The 19,734-nt window shown below is 41.1% G+C and overlaps 1 protein-coding gene across 1 annotated transcript in view; it reads left to right on the top strand.

Annotated features, from left to right (window-relative positions):
- The window catches only part of robo2 (roundabout, axon guidance receptor, homolog 2), a gene marked incomplete at its 5' end in the record, with an annotated part of 148,984 nt that extends 145,798 nt beyond the window's left edge, over window positions 1–3,186 (top strand). The window contains one exon of the mRNA XM_084558305.1: window positions 171–3,186. Within this exon, the coding sequence (XP_084414431.1) occupies window positions 171–172 (2 nt within the window). The 3' untranslated portion in view covers window positions 173–3,186. The remainder of the gene's footprint in view (window positions 1–170) is intronic.
- Window positions 3,187–19,734: the final 16,548 nt, after the last annotated feature.

Raw genomic sequence — 19,734 nt, 5'->3', positions numbered from 1 at the left:
GGAGGCTAGCTAGCGAATCACTTCATATGTGGGCGTTTTGTTACCGTGCTGAGTGCCTCTGACTGTAGTTCCAGCAAAAAAAAATGCAATCTGACGGCATCAACAAACATGATGAAATGTGTTAGTAGCTGAGCTTTCATGGTATTGATTATTTCGACTTTTCTTTTCAGAGTGATCCGCCGGGAGTGTGAACTGGAGAAAAGCTGGTCTCTCCCTGGAAGAATGACGCCCTCCTTTTTGGGGCAATGAACTTTGTCCTCACCTGTGCGTTCTCGGAGGGAAGGAAGGAAGGAAGGAGCGCCAGCGAAGAGAACCACAGAGAAAAGCAGTGTCACAGAACTGTAAATGTGATGTATAGACACAGACATACTGTACATCTCACTATGTTTTTGTCCTCAAGAAAATATTTTCCACCTCCTACCTTACTGTAATTTTCTTTTTGTTAGAAAAAGGCAAGTAAAAAAAAAAACAAGAAAACATCTATATGAGAACAAATTTTGTGGTAACTGCCCTTTTGGGAAAAGGGAATTTTATTTCCTGTAAATATATTCTTTAACTTGTTGTTGCATTGCTATGCAAGCCTAATTGAGTTTGAGCTTTTTATTTCCATATACAGGAACAGTTGGGTTTTATCTGGTTATTTGTATTATATGTGAATTGAGTGGCTTTTGTGCCATAAAATAATTGTTTTATAATCCATCGTCTGTTGATACTTACCATTAATTATTATCATTATTATTATTATTATTATTAATTATTGTTTTTGCACTGCAATTTTTGGTGATAAGCACAAAAACATAGCTCCTGCTGACATGAAGAACCGGAAGAATATGTGAAGAGGAGTTTCTGTACTGTAAAGTAAAGAGAAGAAAATTATATACTAATGTACAGAGAGATATTAAAGAGTAATGCTTTGCTCGCGGACAGCAACAAATAAGGCACCCATTTCCATAGTAGAGACAAAGTGGGTGGCAGACACACAAGGTTTCCTGAAGGTCTGAGGGGCAGATATGAGGCTGGAGGAATTAGAAAACAAAACAATAGAAAGAGTTACTGTATCACTGTAGGTGAGTGTCCTACAACATTAGTTTGATGATCACACTTAGTCCTCAAAGTTTTGGGTAATTCCAGTTGTTGTCTTCGGAAACAGACTGTTGGTGTGCTTTTATTTTTTTATTTTTTTCCTCTAGATTTCAAGATTTTTATGATTTACTGCCGAAATCATTAGACTACACTAGGTTTACGCTCCTCTTTCAACATAACAGCACACTTACTATAGAAAAGGAAGGAGGAGTCTGAAATCTGTCTGCATGCTGCAGTCCAGCCATAGCACTTACAGAGGCAGATATATGATTCTTCCAAGGCCTTAATAGGTGGAAAACTGCTAATGATACTCCTAATGAAACCTGGCTAAAATATCACAGGAGCAGCATGATTTGTTTACATCTTTTTTTTAAAGTTTGTCTTTTAGTTCCAACCATTTTCTTTTCTTTTTAGAGCACTTAACTGTTTTATGTTTGCTATATTATCTGTGGTGTATCATCATCAAGAAAACAACAACAACCTGTTGGGGTGAAAGTTATAAAGTGCTTTCTGTCGAAGGAGTTGTTGCTCCAAAGGCTGGCCGGTGCCTCGGTTGCCAATACATTAAGATCAGCCCGGCTGTGTGTCAGTAACTTTGAGGGATAAAACGGAGCGTGGACGGTTTGCGGTGCAGCTTTGAGGCGCTGCGATGGCCGAGAAAGGCTTTGCGTGTTAACCAGAAGGCCCCGCCGCCTCCACGCCTACAGCCACAGCGTGGAGCGGGTCACTCTTATTCTGTCCGCCCGACTGCCACAGAACACGCACTCGCCATCCGCCGCTTACGACTTCTCAGCCTCTGATTCTCGATGTTTTCGATTGGTTGTCCTTTTTTAAACGAGAAGCTTGTTTCTTTGTATGCCTTTTAATGGACTCCAAAAAACGCTGCTTACAACAATGTTTTCGATATTAATGTTCAGGATTTTTGTGGTTAAATGACTGTTTGTTTTTTTTGTCCTTTTTTTTTTTTTGTACTGCTAATGTTGATAAAGGGTGGGTTGGGAAACTAAAGGCCATCAGATGCTGTTGTACTGTTGTCGTCACGCCATCGTCATTTTTTTTACCATCCACCCAGTGGCCAGTGTTCTGGAAATGAGGTGCAAAGAGTATCTCAGGTTATTTTACATTCTGGTGGTGTTTATGTATGTGTATATATGTGTATATATCCATACACATCTCCACTTGATTATGCCATTCCATTTTCATTGACAAGATTATCCCTCTCATGTCCGATTCTGTCCTCCCCTTCCCTTTTTCTTTTCTGCTGTGGGTTTTGACTCTGAGTATAATGTGCTGGTTCATCCACCTTAAGACAAGATGTCAGTAAAAGAACATACCAAATTAAGATTGATATTTCTAATGTCTAATGCGTTTTAGTGTCTCTTTAATACTCATTGTTTTCTTTTAAATCACGGTGTCGTTTTGTATTTATTAAAATGATAATAAAAGTATATTGTGAAATATGCATACAGATTCGTGAGATATAAAATGTGTTTTTTTGTTTTTTTGTTTTGTTTTTCTTTTTCGTTCCTTGTAAAGTTTGGTGTCGGAGCCGAGCAGCGAGGCCATAAGGAGATGATAGGCACACTGTGCTCACAGCACGGTGATGTGCCGGGTCAGTAGTCGTCTGAGTCACTCTTCGTCTTGCATGTTCACTGCACTGCTCTTCTCATGTCGAAACTAAAGAAAAACCTTTTCAACACAATGAGTGAAAATGCTCACAATTTGCTCGTCGAGACAATATGGGGGGGAAAAAAAGGTCTTTTTGGAAGGATGAAAGTGCTTTCCCTCTCTTTTTGTTAACTCTCAATATTGTTGGTTCTTTGTAGCCTATGTGTGTTGCCTTTTTGCTATAAAAGGATTAAAAATGACAAAAAGAGACAGTTGTTGAGTGAAATCTTTCTGTACAGTACGGGGTGAGGTGACGCCCCGATCCAATGCCATTTCTACGGTACCGTACATTCTCCTTTTCTTTTACTGTAAACCACCTTCTGTATTCACTTGCATGTCCTTGTCCAAGAAGAGAGTGGATCAAGAAAATTAACTTTTACAGCCTCATTCCCATGTCCTGTAAGATAAATCCATGTTCTTTTATTTCCTTGTACCTGGATCAATATCAAATAAAATATTTTTGAAAAATGGAAAATGACTTTTTTTATCTTAATCTTAGATAGGAAGGCTGCATGCAAGGAAAAAATGCATGTCATTATTTGTAAATTGCAGCATTTCAGTTTTTTTTTTACTTATACTGCAGCGACATTAAAAATGCAAGTTTGCCGGTTTCTACAAAACGTGCCTCTGCTATTATCTTGATAGTGTTTGACTCAGCAACAACACATCCTTAGTTATTTTGTGCCGTGTGTGTGTGTGTGTGTGTGTGTGAACATGTGCACTAGAGATGCTTAGCCCAGTGTGTGAGTTTGAAAGAGTTCCTGACTCAGCTGTGTGTTTTGTGTCAAACCCATCCCCACCTTGATCCTTCTGGAGGAGCAGCTTCAAACGCAAATCTAAATCTCCTAAATCACAGAGACAGGCAGCTTGCTTTCAAGCTCTCTTACACAGAGCTCTAACTAAGATAATATGTGAAATATGTGGCACAACATGGATATACTGTATGTAGGAACAGATTCTATATTAGCATTAATGTAAAGGTATAAACAAGCTTGTTCTTGATTGGACCATCTCCCCACTTAAACATATGCTATACTCCATAGTATATATAGGAGGACTGGTACATTATGCCTAATCACAACTAGCCTTAGTCGTTTTCTACTCATCATATAAGAAACACCAAGTTGGGTTATTGGGAGAATTGGAGAATTTCAATCTGTGGTTTAGACTTTGTTGGTACCTAAACCTCTTCTTAGACTCTGTACCAGCTCAGTACACGTGACTCCTGTCCTGTGATGTGGACCCAGTCCAGTGGATCATCAGCATTCAAAATGGAAATACCTGATGTGTCTGATGCTCTTATGTACCTGGTTTACAGCCAGAAGTCTGGAAGACAAACTATTATATAAAATGTGCCATGTGTTCTCTCACATTCTTTCCAGATGGACTCATTAATACTGTGTCTCATGTTTAAATGTGTTTGTATGAACGAATTTCATTTATGTGAAAGATGATACTGTTTAAATGATTTTTAATCCAGTTTAAGTCTGTCTGGCCAGAGCTATGAGTTTATGTATTAATTACATTGGTCCATCGCTTCTGCAATTTACTTTTGGTTATTTTAACCATTTCTGGCAAAGTTTAAATTAGCACTTATAAATTATGGCTAGCCAACTGTTACAACTATCGGTCAATAACCTTTAGCTTATTGTTTCTACTACATTTAGTCACTACTCTAGTTTAGCATCTGTAATCTCGCTACTGGAAACCTTTTCAACTCTGAGTCATACCTAGTTTAGCTCAACTGTCAACCAATGTGGTTCCTTGGGACCCCAAGCTGCAACATCTAACCACTACTTCACAGCTCCCTTAAAATCGTGTTCCCTGACCGGGAATCGAACCCGTGCCCATTATCCATACTGTCAGCTATAGTGTCTTCAGCTCTCTGTGCCCTTCTAGTTTGTACTGTCTTATCAATTTTAATTAATTTTCAGCGTTTCCACAGTCCAATGTTTCATTAAATGCCGTGAAGTAATTCACAACAACAACTTTAATTTGTTCATTTGTTTGTCAATACTGTTAGCAAACAACTATAGCCGTCTGGCCATACTTGAACGAGCCACAGTTGGACCATTCCCAAGGGTCCAAGCCCCGACATCAGAACGTAACTAGTCAGCAAAATAGGGAGGCATCGGCTTGGACCACCTAAACATTACCATGTTTACATGTAAAAATCAATGTTTCTAATTATCTTGCACGATTCACGTAAAAAAACGATTTTTAAAAAATCATTTTAATCATCGTCACCCCCAGTAATTTATTGGACTATTCCATCACGACACATCCTGTCAATCATGTTCACCTGAGGTAAAGGAGGACGAGGCCTCTCTACCAGGTGTTTACCAGCTGAACTTGACGCACAAACGTAGTAAAGAAAGAATAGTAAAGAAAAACTAAAGAAATAGGCTTCTATTTAAAACATTGCTGTTGTTATCATGTGGGTTTACCCAGCGAAGGTTGGGTTGAGCTGAGTTTCAAAGCAGACGGGACTCAAAATAGAATAAAGTGTGAAGAACCGTTGAAGAGTTGTTTGGAAACTCGGTGATGAAAATGTTGTCCTCCGAGACAGATGTCGTGGATTAATCCCACAGCTGGACGAAGAGAAGACACGTGTAAAAAGGTAAGACAGTTCTGCTTTGTTCTTGCGTGTTTTAATGGCTTGTCTGATGAGAACCTGGTCAATAACAATGTTTGTTGGGTTGTTGATGGATTGGTAACAGCTCGAGGTGGCTGATGGAAATGTGTTTGGATTTAAGTAGCCATGGAGTTTACAGTAGGCTGCATGTTTTGTTTTGGTTTAGCTGAAACATCATACATGGACTGAAATGTTGCTTATAGTATGCATGATCCGGTATCTTGACCTTTTGTGTCTTACATACTTGACGAAGTGTTTCATATGACCTCTGTTCAGTCAGATCTGCATCTGTGCTCTGTAGGCTGCAGATCATTTCTACCCTTGTTTGCTGTGGTTTAGCTGTGGTTACGCTGCTATAATTCAGTGAGTTGTGATGACCAGTCAGTCAAAACAGTGAACTGGCGACAGGGTCATCATGGCCGGCCAAGGATCATTGGTGCACATGAGGCGCTAAGGCTGGCCCTCGTGGTACAATCTCTTTCTGTAGGATTCTGCACCCTGCAATATAAAAATGGCTTAGGAACACAACAGTGGTTTCAAGGTGTTGTCTCAGCCTCCAGATTTCCCAGATCGTGCGGGATGCGTTGGACAAACAAGTCAGATCTATGAAGGCCCCAACCCGCAACTTGTGGGACTCAAAGGATCTGCTGCTAATGTCTTGGTGCCAGATACCACAGCAGACCTTCAGAGCTCTAGTGACGGTCTGGTCCACGCCTCAATGGGTCAGGGCTGTTTAACACCATTATTAGGTGATGGTCATAATATTATGACTAATCAGTGTAACTTTAGTGATGCTTGCATATCAGTCACACTGTTTCAACGTTATTTAAACATCTTAAAGGTGGTTTGCAGTGACAGTTTTAATTTCCGTAGCATCGTTTTTGTAAACTTGTGCATTTTTTATTTTTAAATAAGCCTCATTTGTGTTTTGGATGATGATGAATGCCGTTGTCCAGAACTGTGAAGCATGATGTGTGATTCCTTTTGTGACAGTGTTACTTCAGTGTCCATGATGATTGATCAAGAGAATCTGTTGTGTATTTTTTCAGTTCCCCCATAAATGTCAACAATTACTCATCTTTTTATTGCCTCTCGTCTCTCGGACTCTTTGTTGCCGTCCTTCATTTTTATGCAGGAAAAAAAAAAAAAAAAACAGCCAGACAATGCATCTGTAAACCTTCCCCTTATTTATAAAAATCTTAAAGTGAAGCCCTTATTTTCTGTTTGTTTGTTTGTCTGTCAGAGATTTAGGACTGATGGTGCAGTCTGAGCCCTGCAGTCGAAGAGAGTGCAGTTATTATTTTTTTTTTTAACTGCATCACGTCTGGGGTTTTAAAAATAGCCCCCCGCTCAGCTATGCAAATCAGCTTATTCACACTTGTTTAATTTAGTTTATCATTTTAGTTGGTTTTATTTATTTTGGGGGCAAGATTACACTTTTTTTGTACCTTCCTCTGCAGTGTTGTCATAGTGATACTTTATCTGCCAGACACATTTAAAGGCCCTGTTAATAAACAAGATTTCATGCCTGCCAAAGTTATGTTTTCTTGACATTTCGTTTTACATATGGTTTTGTAGGTTTCCTTCTCAAAATGCAGAAACACTGAGGCATACACTTTTAAAAACGACCCCACGCAGAGTAAAAGAATAATGTCGTGCGAATAACGCCTTTACACGGTATTTCTTTGGAATGGATGGACGGTTTTTGCATTTATATTTATGGTAGTGGTTCACTGATCCATCTTGACCCTTTAAACAAACCCATCAGTGCAGACTACGAGGAAACCGGTGCCGTTTCGCACCTCTTCCTCTGCCTGTGCCTGGGGGGCAGGTCGAGTAATGAGTCCTCCGCTGCTTGCCAACAAAGCAACTTTCCCCTTCGAGCGCCATTGGTTATTTCCCACAGTTTAACAGTGTGTACTCCTGCTCCTCCCCATTTCTCACCTCCGCCAGAATGTGCAGCATATACGCAGTTTGTGGTGGTTTACCTGTTTCTCTGCATACTCCCAGAAGCCTTTGCTGTCAGATGGCTGTGTAATTGTTGCATCAGATGTTGGTGGAGATGGTCTGGAGAGAGCAAAAAGTGGTTAGGCAGGCAGAAGGGAATGAGCTTTGCTCAGCAAATACATACTGCAGTAGGATCCAAGTTATCAGGGTGTGAGAGCGGGAGTGGGTGTGCATCTGAATGTGTGTGTGCTTTGATGTCTGTAGCTGTGTGATTGCGCTGGGTGAAGGGAGCGGCGGTGTATGTGCTTGCATATATCGGCGTGTGTGTGGTGATGAAAGGAAGCATCTACTGCTTGTGCTGCAGGATGTTATTTTCCTCCTGCTTTTCTCCTCCTCCTTTGTCTCTGGACTGGTGACAATGAGCGGAGGTGAGAGGGCAGCAGTACCAATGCAACACCATTCATCACACATGTCAAACTGTTAGACCAGCTGCGTGGGACAAGCGGCAAAAATTAGCATTTCATCCCTCTCCCCCCCTCCCTTTCTCTGTCTCAGCCTGCATCTCTCTATATATTTCCATCATAGCTTCACATGTGATAAATGACTTCAGACGCCACATAATTTCTATCAGTTTGGATGAAAACAGGGTGTTATTGACCAGCACTTTCCATATATTGAGCCTTGTGTCACAACACAGACTAGTCTGGCTGGCTGCATGCAGTACATCTTTAATAAGGCTACTGTCCTCATGGTGTCTAGACTTGGGTCTAAGGATCGGTTGTGTTTATGGAAGGTGATACTGAGAATGTTTCACAACAACAAGGACAGCCTCCGTCTTTAGTAGGTCTTCAACTAACTGCTGATTATTTGACAATTACCTTCAATTTACTGCAAATTATTGATGAACAAATGTTAAAATATAGAGATGAACGCCAATTGCATTCAGTTATGGAGCATTCTTATAATTGCATGCGTTGTCCAGCCAGCACTGCCAAAAAGAAAGATTCTCAGTTTTCAGCGTTATAAAACAAAACAGCTACACACCGTCACCTAGGAGACGCTGGGGCCAATGAATGTTTGCCACTTCTTTCATTTAAATGAACAATCAATTATCGTAATAGTTGCTGATTGTCTCTGTTGATTGACTTATCAATTAATCAACTAATCCTTAGATATTTTGCATTCAGTGTTCTGCAAATAAACGTGACACTTGACTGTATTGTTGCCCTTTAAGTTGGCGCTTAGTGATTATTTAGTCTTAATTAAAAGATAATTCAGCAAATTCCTTGAAGCTGGGGGATCCATAGCCAGATGAATATAAGCCAACATATCCTGACTTTTAGACCCCATTAGTCGAGATCCCACAGTTGTTGTAATTTAGCACAGTACCATCTGTTTTTAGACTTTGCACGATGACAGTGGTACAATGGTAAATACACTAAACGACACACTTCACTTACTTTTTGTGTGTTCTTTTATTTAAGTAATCTTTTTTTGCACTTTATGCCTTTATTTGAAAGATATATTAGTGGACAGATACAGGAAACAGTAGATAGGGGGGCTATGAGATGCAGCAAAGGGCTCAGGCTGGAATCCAACCTACCAACCTTGTGGTGAGGGCTTTAACCTCAGTTTATGCCAGTTGTCCAATCAAGAAGACTGGAACGCTACGTCAACATAATCTGTGATCAGTTTGCATGGAATACTTTAATGCATTGTGCTTTTCATGTTTGCCCAATAATGGCTGCTCCTGCTGTCTCACTGATGAGGCCTCAGCTCGTTGGACTTTCGCAATGAGTTTTGTCTGGTTCTTGATTGGTGGTGAGTGACTGTCCTTGCGTCCTCGGTCGTTGTGTCTCAGACGACAAATCAATGAAGATTCTCTAGACCAGATGGTATTGACTGGTACGGTAATGCTGCTTTCTATTGCATTTGCTTTAAAGTTAGTCTTTAAACTCACCCAGACTAGGACTACTTCATAATAATGTACCTTTTTAGACTGCTGGCTACTTCACCACTTTTATTTTTAAGTGCTGCTAATTGGCAAATCAAACAATTTATTTCAGTTGTTTTCTACGTTGTTTGAGTCTTTCATTTTTCATGGCATGTTCAGCAGATTATCTTCCACTTGGACAGATATATTGAGTCTCTATTGTGTCGGTGTTATGCTAACCATGAGGTTATCTCTCTATACAACTGTTCTGGCTCTCTTCTTTTCACATTTGCCATCATCTTTGCCTGCCCACACTTTTCTTTCTCCACTTATCTGCTCTCGTTGTGATTTGTGGTTCAGTTAGGTGTGGAGTGGGAGGAGGCGTTACATTTCACCTTGCAGTCTTTTCAAAAGGGCCTATTCATACAAGCTGAGAGCAGGGATGTTCATGAAAGCTGAGGGATTTTATTCAAAAGAAAAGAAATCTCTGTTGGCAGAAATAAGCAGGATTTGGTTGTCATGTATTGTAATTGCATCCGGGGGAAGGCAAAAGCTGTTGAAAAGAAACTACTGTGAGCGTCGTGTTACTTTGCTAACTTGTGAATGTGTGTGTCTGTGGTTCAGATTATTTGAATCCAAGTACTCTTGTCATGTACTAACAGTGTTTGTTAGTTCAGACCTGTGGGTGCAAGGCATCCTGTTCCTGTGGGCTTTAAATAATGCCACTGGCTGCTGGTGGGATGGCTTGATGAACAATCTCTTAATCAAAGCTTAATTGTTTAGCATGATCCTGAGTGACCTGCTTAATGGAAACCCCCCTTTGATTAATGATGTGTGGTAACAAACACAGTGGGAGACACCCAAAACCTTGTCTGACTCTCGTTAATTAAAGGCTGGGTCCAGCAGTATATTAGACTGGATTATGCTGAATGTTGCAGTGGAAGTGAAAACAAAAAAATCCCCACGTTACTTAAGGTTTGTCTTGTATCGGTTAAGTAGTGCTATTTTATTTCAGTGTTACGTTATCTTAAGTCAGATTTCTTTTCAGTAAATTATACAAGGAAACTAAGGAGAACATTTACTAAAGAAATTAAATGTTTCCTCTGACAGAACTGAAATGGACTGCATGTCCTTCAAATTCTTGTCCACCAAAAAAAGAAGTATCTTAAACCCGTGCTCGGCATTCTGCTTGAAAAACACATTGAAGGAAAAAAAAGAAGCCGCTTTGCCAAGGCCAGCCTTTGTCTCCTGCTCTGTGAAGCGTGGCAGAAATACGCAAAACTATCCTTTTCAGCTCACTCATGCACTCGGATAAAGCGCGAGGCTGAAAGATTTTCAGATTCTTTTTTTTCCTCGTATAACTTTTATGAAAGTTTGTCCATGTTTTTCGCACAGCCGCTCTTGAGCACGTGTGATGGGCAGAGCTTTGCAGGTAGACGTCTGTGCCAAGGACTTGGAATAGAAATCAGCCCTCGGCTTTGAATATTACAAGGCTGTGGTGGTTTTCAGTGGCGAATAATAATTTCGTTTTTTATATGATGAACTTGAAAAACGGATTCAAGCAGTGTACTGCACACATTATTGAACAGTTTGCAAGATGTTCCTTCCATGTGACAGGATGTATTCTCTGTATGCTTACTGTAGAATATATAAGCTTTCTGCTACTACATTGTGTGTATTGCAGAGGTGATGGGGGACATTGACATGTTTCTGTAAGTGATGTGCCCAATAAGGATGACAATTGTTGGCCTCCAAGCATGAATGTCACCACTCTCAGGTATAATCAGTTAATCACTCAGAGACGGGCAAGGTCACATGCTGCCCCATCACTTGTCTTCTAAGACTCAGGCCATGCAGGAGCCAAATGGGGAAAAAATGAGGATGAAGGAATAATGCAGGGGTTAAAGTGGAATTGTAAATTATCCTGCATCTATAATCTGTTTTGGGTGTTTCTGACTAAGTCTAAGGATGAGCCGGCGCACCGCTACCTTCTCAAAATTCATCTTAGACTCCTTTTTCCACTCATTACTTTGGTCACGGACAGTAGCAGATGGTGCAGCTGCAGGTTTAATTGTCTTTATTACCGAGACATCTGCTTTCTGCTTTTTTAATCCAGAACACCGTGGCATCATCCAAGCAGTCAAGGCCATATTTGTGAAATTAGAAAACAAATGTGGACAAAGGAAAACAGTTTTTCTGTCAGAGTGTAGCACTGCCACTGCCTTGTAATCCTGCAGTGAGATGTTTTACAGCTCAGCTTGTGTTGCTCCAATATAAAAACTGAAATAATATTAAATTTTGTTGTGCGGGTAGGTTTGCATCTTACCATCTGCCTCACATGTGTTCCTTGTGCCCTAAAGTTTGTCAATGAGAGAAGGAGAATCCCCGTGGCTCAGTTCAGTTATTTTTCTTAGCTGCAGAGATGTGTTGTATCGAGCTGAGGCTAAGGGAGACAACAGCAGATGTTAGGCTCTGACAATCCGTCTGCCTTGGATCTGCAACAACAAAGCAGCTAAGGGAAAATGTCATCTGCACATCATCCCTGACGGCCCTGCATGAATGAATAATTACTCTGACTCAGGTCAGGAAAAAGAAGGTAAAGAAGCCCCTAACCCTCTTACCTTGAAACCTTTTCAAATGTGAAGCCCCGCATCGTGACATGTGATAAGACACCGAGGAGGCTGTGACATGCCGAGATTCCTTCAAAAATGAAAAGACTTTTCTTGTGGCAAAACGTTGAGGGAAATGAAATGATTCAGCCCAGCAGCTCAGTACGTGCTCTTCCCCAAAAAAAGATGAGATGGGGTTCATCTGTGAAGGGGAAGGGGGAGGGAAAATGTTTGGGAGGATATGTTTGCTGTGTTGAGCTTACTCGCAGTCATGTCAGGAAGGAAGCAAGGCTTTAGAAATGCATCATTGTCACCATTATGCTTAATAATTTGAATGACATCTCAGTGCATGACTCAAAGGCACTTGTACGGGGGCTGGCAGGGTTATTAGAAATGACTCCCCCAATGATGCGTGTCACTGAAGCAGCAAATTAACATGAGGAGATGGAGGCATGTTAAAAGCGTCAGAGAAAGGGAGGGAAACGATGAGATTGAGGGAAGAGGGAGCGACGTGAAGAGGAACAGGGATAGATTCGGAGCAAGATGTTGCTATTTTCACCCTCTTTGTTAGCGGAGACGCTCTGGTTGTGGTGTTCCAGCTCCTGCACTGTTAAAGCTTATTCTCAACACCAGGTGCTCCTATTGTGATAAATGATTCTCAACTGTGCCGAACAATGGCAGAGGCACCCAGACATATCCCTCATCAAATAGTTCCACTGCTCCTCTTCCACATACTACACAATAAGCACTCTGGATTGTGCTGGCGGTTGTTTGTCTTGCCACCATACTCGACAGAAAGCTATTTTTACTTCCTGTTTACCATGCTGCTCTTATTTAAACCGACAGTCCCCTGAAAGACCTCACCAGACATTTTTCTTGCCTGTTTGACTGCCCAGTTTGTCGTCCAGCACCCAGTTCTATCTACATTTGCTGCTTTTCTCCTCTCCGACGCTCATTTCACATCCTGCTTCTTCCTCTTTTCCGTCTCTTTGCTGAGCTCCTGTGGGTTCCTTTGTTTCCCTGTCTCCTGCCTCTGACAGCAGACGAGGCTTGATACATGTACAGTGCCTTCACCTTTTTCCGCCCAGTAATTTATGCTGTCAGGGGTTTTACTCTGTTTGGATGGCCGGGCTTTCATGTGTGTGCAGAGCACTATCTTGGGGTGTTGACACATTCCTTCGTGTTCAGCATGAAACAGATTGTAGCAGGTAATTGATGGGGATTTACAGCCACAGGCATGCAGCACAAACTAGTTCTTCACCCCAACACCAATCATATGAGCAAAACAAGGTGAGATGAGCTCAGCAAAGTGTTTTTATAAAAAATAAACTCTAGGCTTAGAAGAAGTGTGATACCTAAAACAGTGATACATTAAAGTAAAACTGAAATAAATCTTATTTAGTGATAGTGGTAGAACATTCAAAACATCTATATATTCACTGGAATAATGCACTAATACTCTAGACCTTCTTATTCAATTCAGTTCAATTCAATTTTATTTATATAGCCTCATTAACAATACAAATTGTCTCAAGATGCTTTATAAAAATCCGGTGTGAAACCCGGCCTGAAACCCTCGGAGCAAGCATGAAGGCGACGGCGGCATGAGCCTCCAAAATGACCACAGATTTGCTGAGCTCTCACCTCAGTCCATGCTGTAGTTGTTTGACTTTTCACCTGTAGCACATTATTCTTGTCTTCTTGTTCATCTTTTTTTAATGAGCTGAAATTGAGTTAATTCACAAACTTAGAAAAGTTTACAATTACTGGTGAAGAATGACCTTTTTTATCTTGACCATAGAATTGAGTTTAATTCAGCAGCTCGCTCAGTGTGTCTGTGGAGTTTCCCAGTCATCCAGGTCATGGTATATCCAAAAAAACGTTTTGAGAAGACGTTTTGCCACTCGTCCGAGGAGCTTCTTCAGTTGTAATGGACTGGTGGGAAGTTGAGGTTTAAATAGGAACAACTGTGGGTGTATCCCATCAGAAACTTGCTTGAGTTGTTTCTGTTAACAACCAGAAACTGGCACGACTAGTGTCCATTAACAGCTTGATGCTTACCTGTCGTTGAGGGGGGGGGGGACTGTGTGTCCCTCTTGTCCTTTCCCTTCCTCACTCAATGGTTTAAAGCAAATGTTAAGGCTATAACATTGCTGCCAGGCAGTTGTATTTGTTTTTGCCACATTTAATGTGTATAAGCTGTCAATATGGTGACAAAAACATAATAATGGAGCATCATATATGATTTCTGATAAGATGATATGATGGTCTTGCCATTAAATAGACTGTCCAATAGTAAGTATAGATTTTTTCCCCCCAAGTCCCAAATATTGATATCCGTATTGACTTAAAGAATCCAGTATTAGTTGTGGTCTAATTTCCACTTGGGCTGAAATGATTAGTCGATCTCTGAGTTAGTGCTCTGACAAAAGTAATTTCCAACCATTTAAATAATTGATTAATCATTTAAGTCATTTATCAAGGAAACACTGCCAAACCTTCTCTTGTTCCAGCTTCTCAAGTGTGAAGGTGCATGGTTTTCTGTACAGTGTTAACACTATGGTGGGCGACCAGGGTCTAATTTGCTTCACCATAGTCGCATAATAAATCGGAAATATATTTACACGTCTCAAACAACGCTGTGCTTGTGTTGTGGTTTTCCCATAACTCCCCAAAGCATCTCTCCCCCTTAGTTAGATCATCTCTCCCTCTCCAAAGCCGCCTTCCCCAAGATTTTTTTTAGACCACGGAGATTTGAGAGTTGGTCGAAACCTGGAGGAAACGACTCCAGACGTAACATGAAGTAGCTAAATTTTCTGAGCTAGCACAGTTAAAATGATAGGTGAACTCTTTACTATAAATTACTTTTAGTTGCTGACTTTATTTAATCTTGCATAAATTTGTGCATAAAATGCTACGTCTCAGCAGCACTGATGCTGTTAATGAACTGCACAGCCTGACTGCTATTTTTTGCTAAACCCAATATCCACGTTATTACGGTAATTTAAAGACGGAGTTATCCCTGTTAAGTGGAACTTGCTGATCCCTGGATCTATAATATATTCTTAAAAATCCCTGATCCTGTATCTGTGAAGGAGCTTATATACATGTTGGTACGACGGCATCACTTCTCGCACACTTCCTTGTTCTCACAGTAAAACCTCTTCCCATCCTTCTTCACTCCCCGGCTCCACACAATAGCGCTGCTCAGTATTCAGCAAGGCAAACTGGCCGGGATTCTGCCGAAGTGATAAAACCTCATTTATCAGCGGGAAGCATCCGCAGACTGCAGATATATTCAATCTACGCTTTTGGGTCACACTAGTATGATTCTGACTGGCTTATTGAACCCCAAGTGGTTAACCGCTCAGGCTCAAGATCTCATTACCATGCGGTGCTACTTGCTAATGAATTTGTCCCTAATCTTGTTATTTGTTAGTTGTCTCTCTCAATTTTGGGCAAAACATGCTATAATTCTCCAAGAACAGGGATGAAGATAAAACCTCTCTCTGTGGATTTTTAATTTTTTTCTAGAAAACAACTCAACAACAACATCCATATTTTTTGTGGTTGATTTAACAGTTTATTTCAGAGGAAGCTAATAGGAATTCTAATTGGAACAGTTTTGAAACAGCTGAACGATAAAAACCATTTGGATTTTATTTTCATTATTTATTTATTTCCCATTCAAAGCAGCCGAAGCTGTGGATGTAACCCCCCCCCCCAGTCCCACTTTCATCCCAGCTGACTGTAAGCTTCACATACTATTTCCCCTCGGGGTTGATTGCTGGACCTGTTAACATTCGGTCATAAACCTATGTGCACGTATGTAATAAAGCTTTTTCAAAATGTGCAGCAGGGAGCATTGTTCTAATCGCTTTGCAAATATTGCCTCAGAGGAATAAAAACCGCATCACGCTTGGATCTAATTTGTGCTACACTCACCAATTACTTTCACGGTCCACTTCTCGTCTAATACAGAAAGGCCAGATTATCCGCTGCATGTCTGGGTGCTGCACACCCTAATTACAAACACAAATTGGAAAAGCGCAACTTGTGACAAAAATCCTGGCCTGTGATTTGTCCCCTTTCCAAGAAAAATATTTGCGCTAATTTCCTTCGACTCTTTGTCCTTAAAGCGATAACTGGTATTTGAGAAACAGAAACGGCCTACTTATGTAAAATGAGAAGAGTTTCTGATCTTTCCATTGGTCTTGTAATCAGATAAAGCTGTAGCTTGGATGGGCTGTGTCTAATTATGTGGATGTATAATTAATCCAAACAGTAGTAGCAGTAGTTCATTACATGACTGATTAAGAGGATATACAGAGGGAAAGATAGAACATCAGGTTATCCAATATAGTGTAGTGCTTTGAAGAGCTGTGTAAATCTGCAAAGACTGGAAGGTCGAGAGGCTGGATTCGGCAGGCTTTTAAAAAGGCACCATAACCCACTGTTAACTGACTACTGAACTTCACTTAGAGCTTGTTTTGCCCTTTATTGCTGCTGCGCGAGCTCACTGCAGTTGCTGTTTCTGCTGGCTGCACACATCTCATGCCTGGACTCGCAATGGACTTGGGTGCAGAGGACGTCAAGGCCGATTGTGCTATAACTGAGGAGCGAAACCAGTAGCGTTGAGAAGCACATTAATGCATGTGAACTTAGAGTCACGTCCACCGGGGGCTTTGTGCTTAACGCTGAATCTAGCTGAGGGACAGGTCCAACCTAGAGACGCAATGACTCCGTGCACTTTGAAGTTTAATGGTCTCAGATTGAGTATGATAAGCACATTAAAGGATTTTGGTTCTTGGTGCCACACTTCTGTACATTTAGAACTCCAACTAATGACGTTTTTCATGATTAATGAATCTGTTCATTGTTTTTTGTTTCATGTCATATCATTAATCCGTAGAGTATCATTAAAAAAAGAAAAGTAAAGCTGCAAACCTCCACATTTTAGAAGATAAAACCAATTTATATTTGGGATTTATTTTCCTTGACTAGTTGAGAAATGAATTCATTAGAGTAATTATTTATTTAGACAATGATACATGAACTCAAAACATATCTTTCCTCATTTTCTTTCATTAGTTATTGTTATTTCATTTTTGATGTCTCAAATTATAGAGACAATTTGATGAATAGATTTTAACAAGGGACACATGCAGTAGGTGAGGCCCCAGTAAGTTGCAATCAACAGTCAGAGATGAAGCATGTCACAAACTCATTGCTGAAGAGCTCGCGACATGTCTCTAATTTTATGCACACCTGCCAAACTCAAAGCAAACTCCCACAAGGCAAAAAAATGTTTAGATGAAGTAACACAGAGCCAAGGGCTGCAGGTACGACTGTGAGCGAGTCAGAGATCGGGGAGAGAGAGCAGCACTCCTCAGCCTTCAAGGAGATAGATGCGTCCTGCCACTGTATAAATTGGCTGTCGGAAGCGTTTTGCGAGGAAATACGGCAATTGCTGGGAAGTTAGAGGCGTGGTGACAATGATGGAGAGATGAAAACTGGGGAAAGATGCGGTGAGGGTCAAAGGGAAGAGGTAGTGAGGTGAAAATTGGGAGAAGGCCATGTCTGGTGGTAAATGTCTTATAAAGGGTTGGAGATTAGGAGACAACTGTTTCTGAATCAAAGACCTGCAGAGACAGGGCAATAAATGAAGATAAAGGTGGGTTAGATTCAATTATGGACAAAGCAAGGCACAAGGAACACTGTCATCAGATTTCTATTATGGAATAAATGTCTTATCACATTCATAATGATGGTGTTGTTGTTTTTAGTGCTTGTATGCTTCACTTGTACAGCTTATCACCCGTGAATTACATCATAAACACTATAGCGACCTCGGAGTTGAACCATGACTGGCTGGAACTCAAAGTAATAAAAGAAAGAGCCACACTGTAGAATAGCAATTATTCAAACAATCTGGCAGGTCTGATAAAATGAATGAAACCTTATGACTTGGCAAACCAGCTTCATGGTTAATGCAGGACTTCCTGGATGGAGGTGGAAGTTATTGGAGCGCCGGTTCCCTGCGGGATAGTAAAGTGATTTGGCCATACTCTGCAGATGTCTGCCACATAGAGGAAGAGATAGTGGCTGCCTGCTTCAGGATGGATGAGACGAGGAAATGAGAGAGACGTCGACCACGGACCGGACTATGACTTGGAATCCACTATCAAAGCAGTAGAGCAAGGACGTAGAATCGTGCGTCTCCATTTCTTGACACGATGCTTGAAATGCAAGGTTGTATTCAAGCCTTTTGAGAAGTCACCTAGTATAGACAGAAGATAAAATGCCGTCTCCGTAATTGCCTGAACCTTTACCCTGGAGGTGGGAAGTGATCACATGACCGTAGGAGGTCTAATGTTTGGCCTCTATCAGAGAACAGCATCAGCTATTGACACACTGCAGTAATGACCTACCTTAGGGCCGGTGGCTTCACGCAGAGTGATGATGACCCATGCTTGCCTGGAAGCCACTGCTTTTCTTCTCATTGATGCAATTACTGCACTGAGGCATGGCTGGCCAAAAGACCCCACAGCAAAGAGGAGCATCGCTATTCCTCGCTCCTCTTCCTCTTACCACTGGTCTCGTGGCCAAAAGTAGCAACAGTGACGGTGTGAAATCTGTAAAGCTAATTGGTTAATCTGAAACAATGAAATGAATACAGATGTTCTTCACACAAGTCGACATGATGCATTAATTATTGTTGATGCTTGGTTTAGCCCCCACCAGTGAAAAATGAGATGACAAAGGAGGTAATTTCCTCTTTCTCTCAAGATGGTGTTTAATTGTGTGAGCTACAGTACAGGGGAAGGGGAAGGGGGTTCGAGGGGGGGATGTGTTCTGCGTGAGGCTTCTCCCTCCCCATTCCTTCTGACAAAGACTTTAATTCACCGTAATTATACAGATGGATTGAAATATACAGCAAGACAGGGAATCACTCCAATTATGCAGAGTTGATTAAAACTTGGACCCCATGCCAGGGTGCTGCATGAGCATGGGAGGAGTCAAAAATGTGCACCATAGAAACACTGAGCAACCAGCACCAGTTAACATATCCACCACAAGGACCAGCCACAACAGAAGAGGATCTCTGTTATCTCTTGCACCACAGAAGGGCTATGCTCTCTACAGCTATAGCTGAAAAGTAACAGCATACAGTGTGATGGTCTGGTGCATAAGCACAAGAGTTTCTGCTCTTGACAGAAGGAAAACTCCTCGTCTTGAGGTCTCATCGCCGCCTAATGAAGATGGATCAATGCTATTCATTTGCTGACAACCTCACACAGTGTACAGCACAGCCCATCTCCTGCGTTGTGTCATTGCACATAGCTGCAGCATTTGCGCACAGTGGTGGAGATAAGTCCTTGGCATCTGGAGACCACGGTCAGCGGAGGAGAACGAGGAAGAGACACAAAAGGAGGGACGGGGAAAAAAAAAAACAACAACTCAGGGTTGAGAATGAAAAAGGAACAGAGACAAAAGGAATGAGGAGGAGAAAGAGGGAGAGATCACAAATAGGGAGGGAACCGAGTGAAAAGGGCAAGACATTTGTCACCCTCTCCTCCAGGATCATAGAAAGAAAGAACAATATCATTAATCTCCTGACATTTCAATATTGTATTAACCTTTCTAGTGGAATTCTGTGGGCTCATTAGTCTTTTTTGAGAGGGAGAAAAAATAATAATCGATAGAACAAGCTCTGGACACGATCTAGAAATACAATGCAGTCAAATAACATCTAACCTTAAGCCAGTCACATGATGTCGCCCTGTCTTTAGCAATCATTGGCTTTATCTACTTTCAATTAATTGGTTAAAACACAAACGTATGAAATAAGAAGAGAA

This window comes from Chelon labrosus (genome assembly GCF_963514085.1).
Source record: "Chelon labrosus genome assembly, chromosome: 13".
NCBI lineage: Eukaryota > Metazoa > Chordata > Actinopteri > Mugiliformes > Mugilidae > Chelon > Chelon labrosus.
This window is presented reverse-complemented; position numbering and strand designations above follow the sequence as displayed.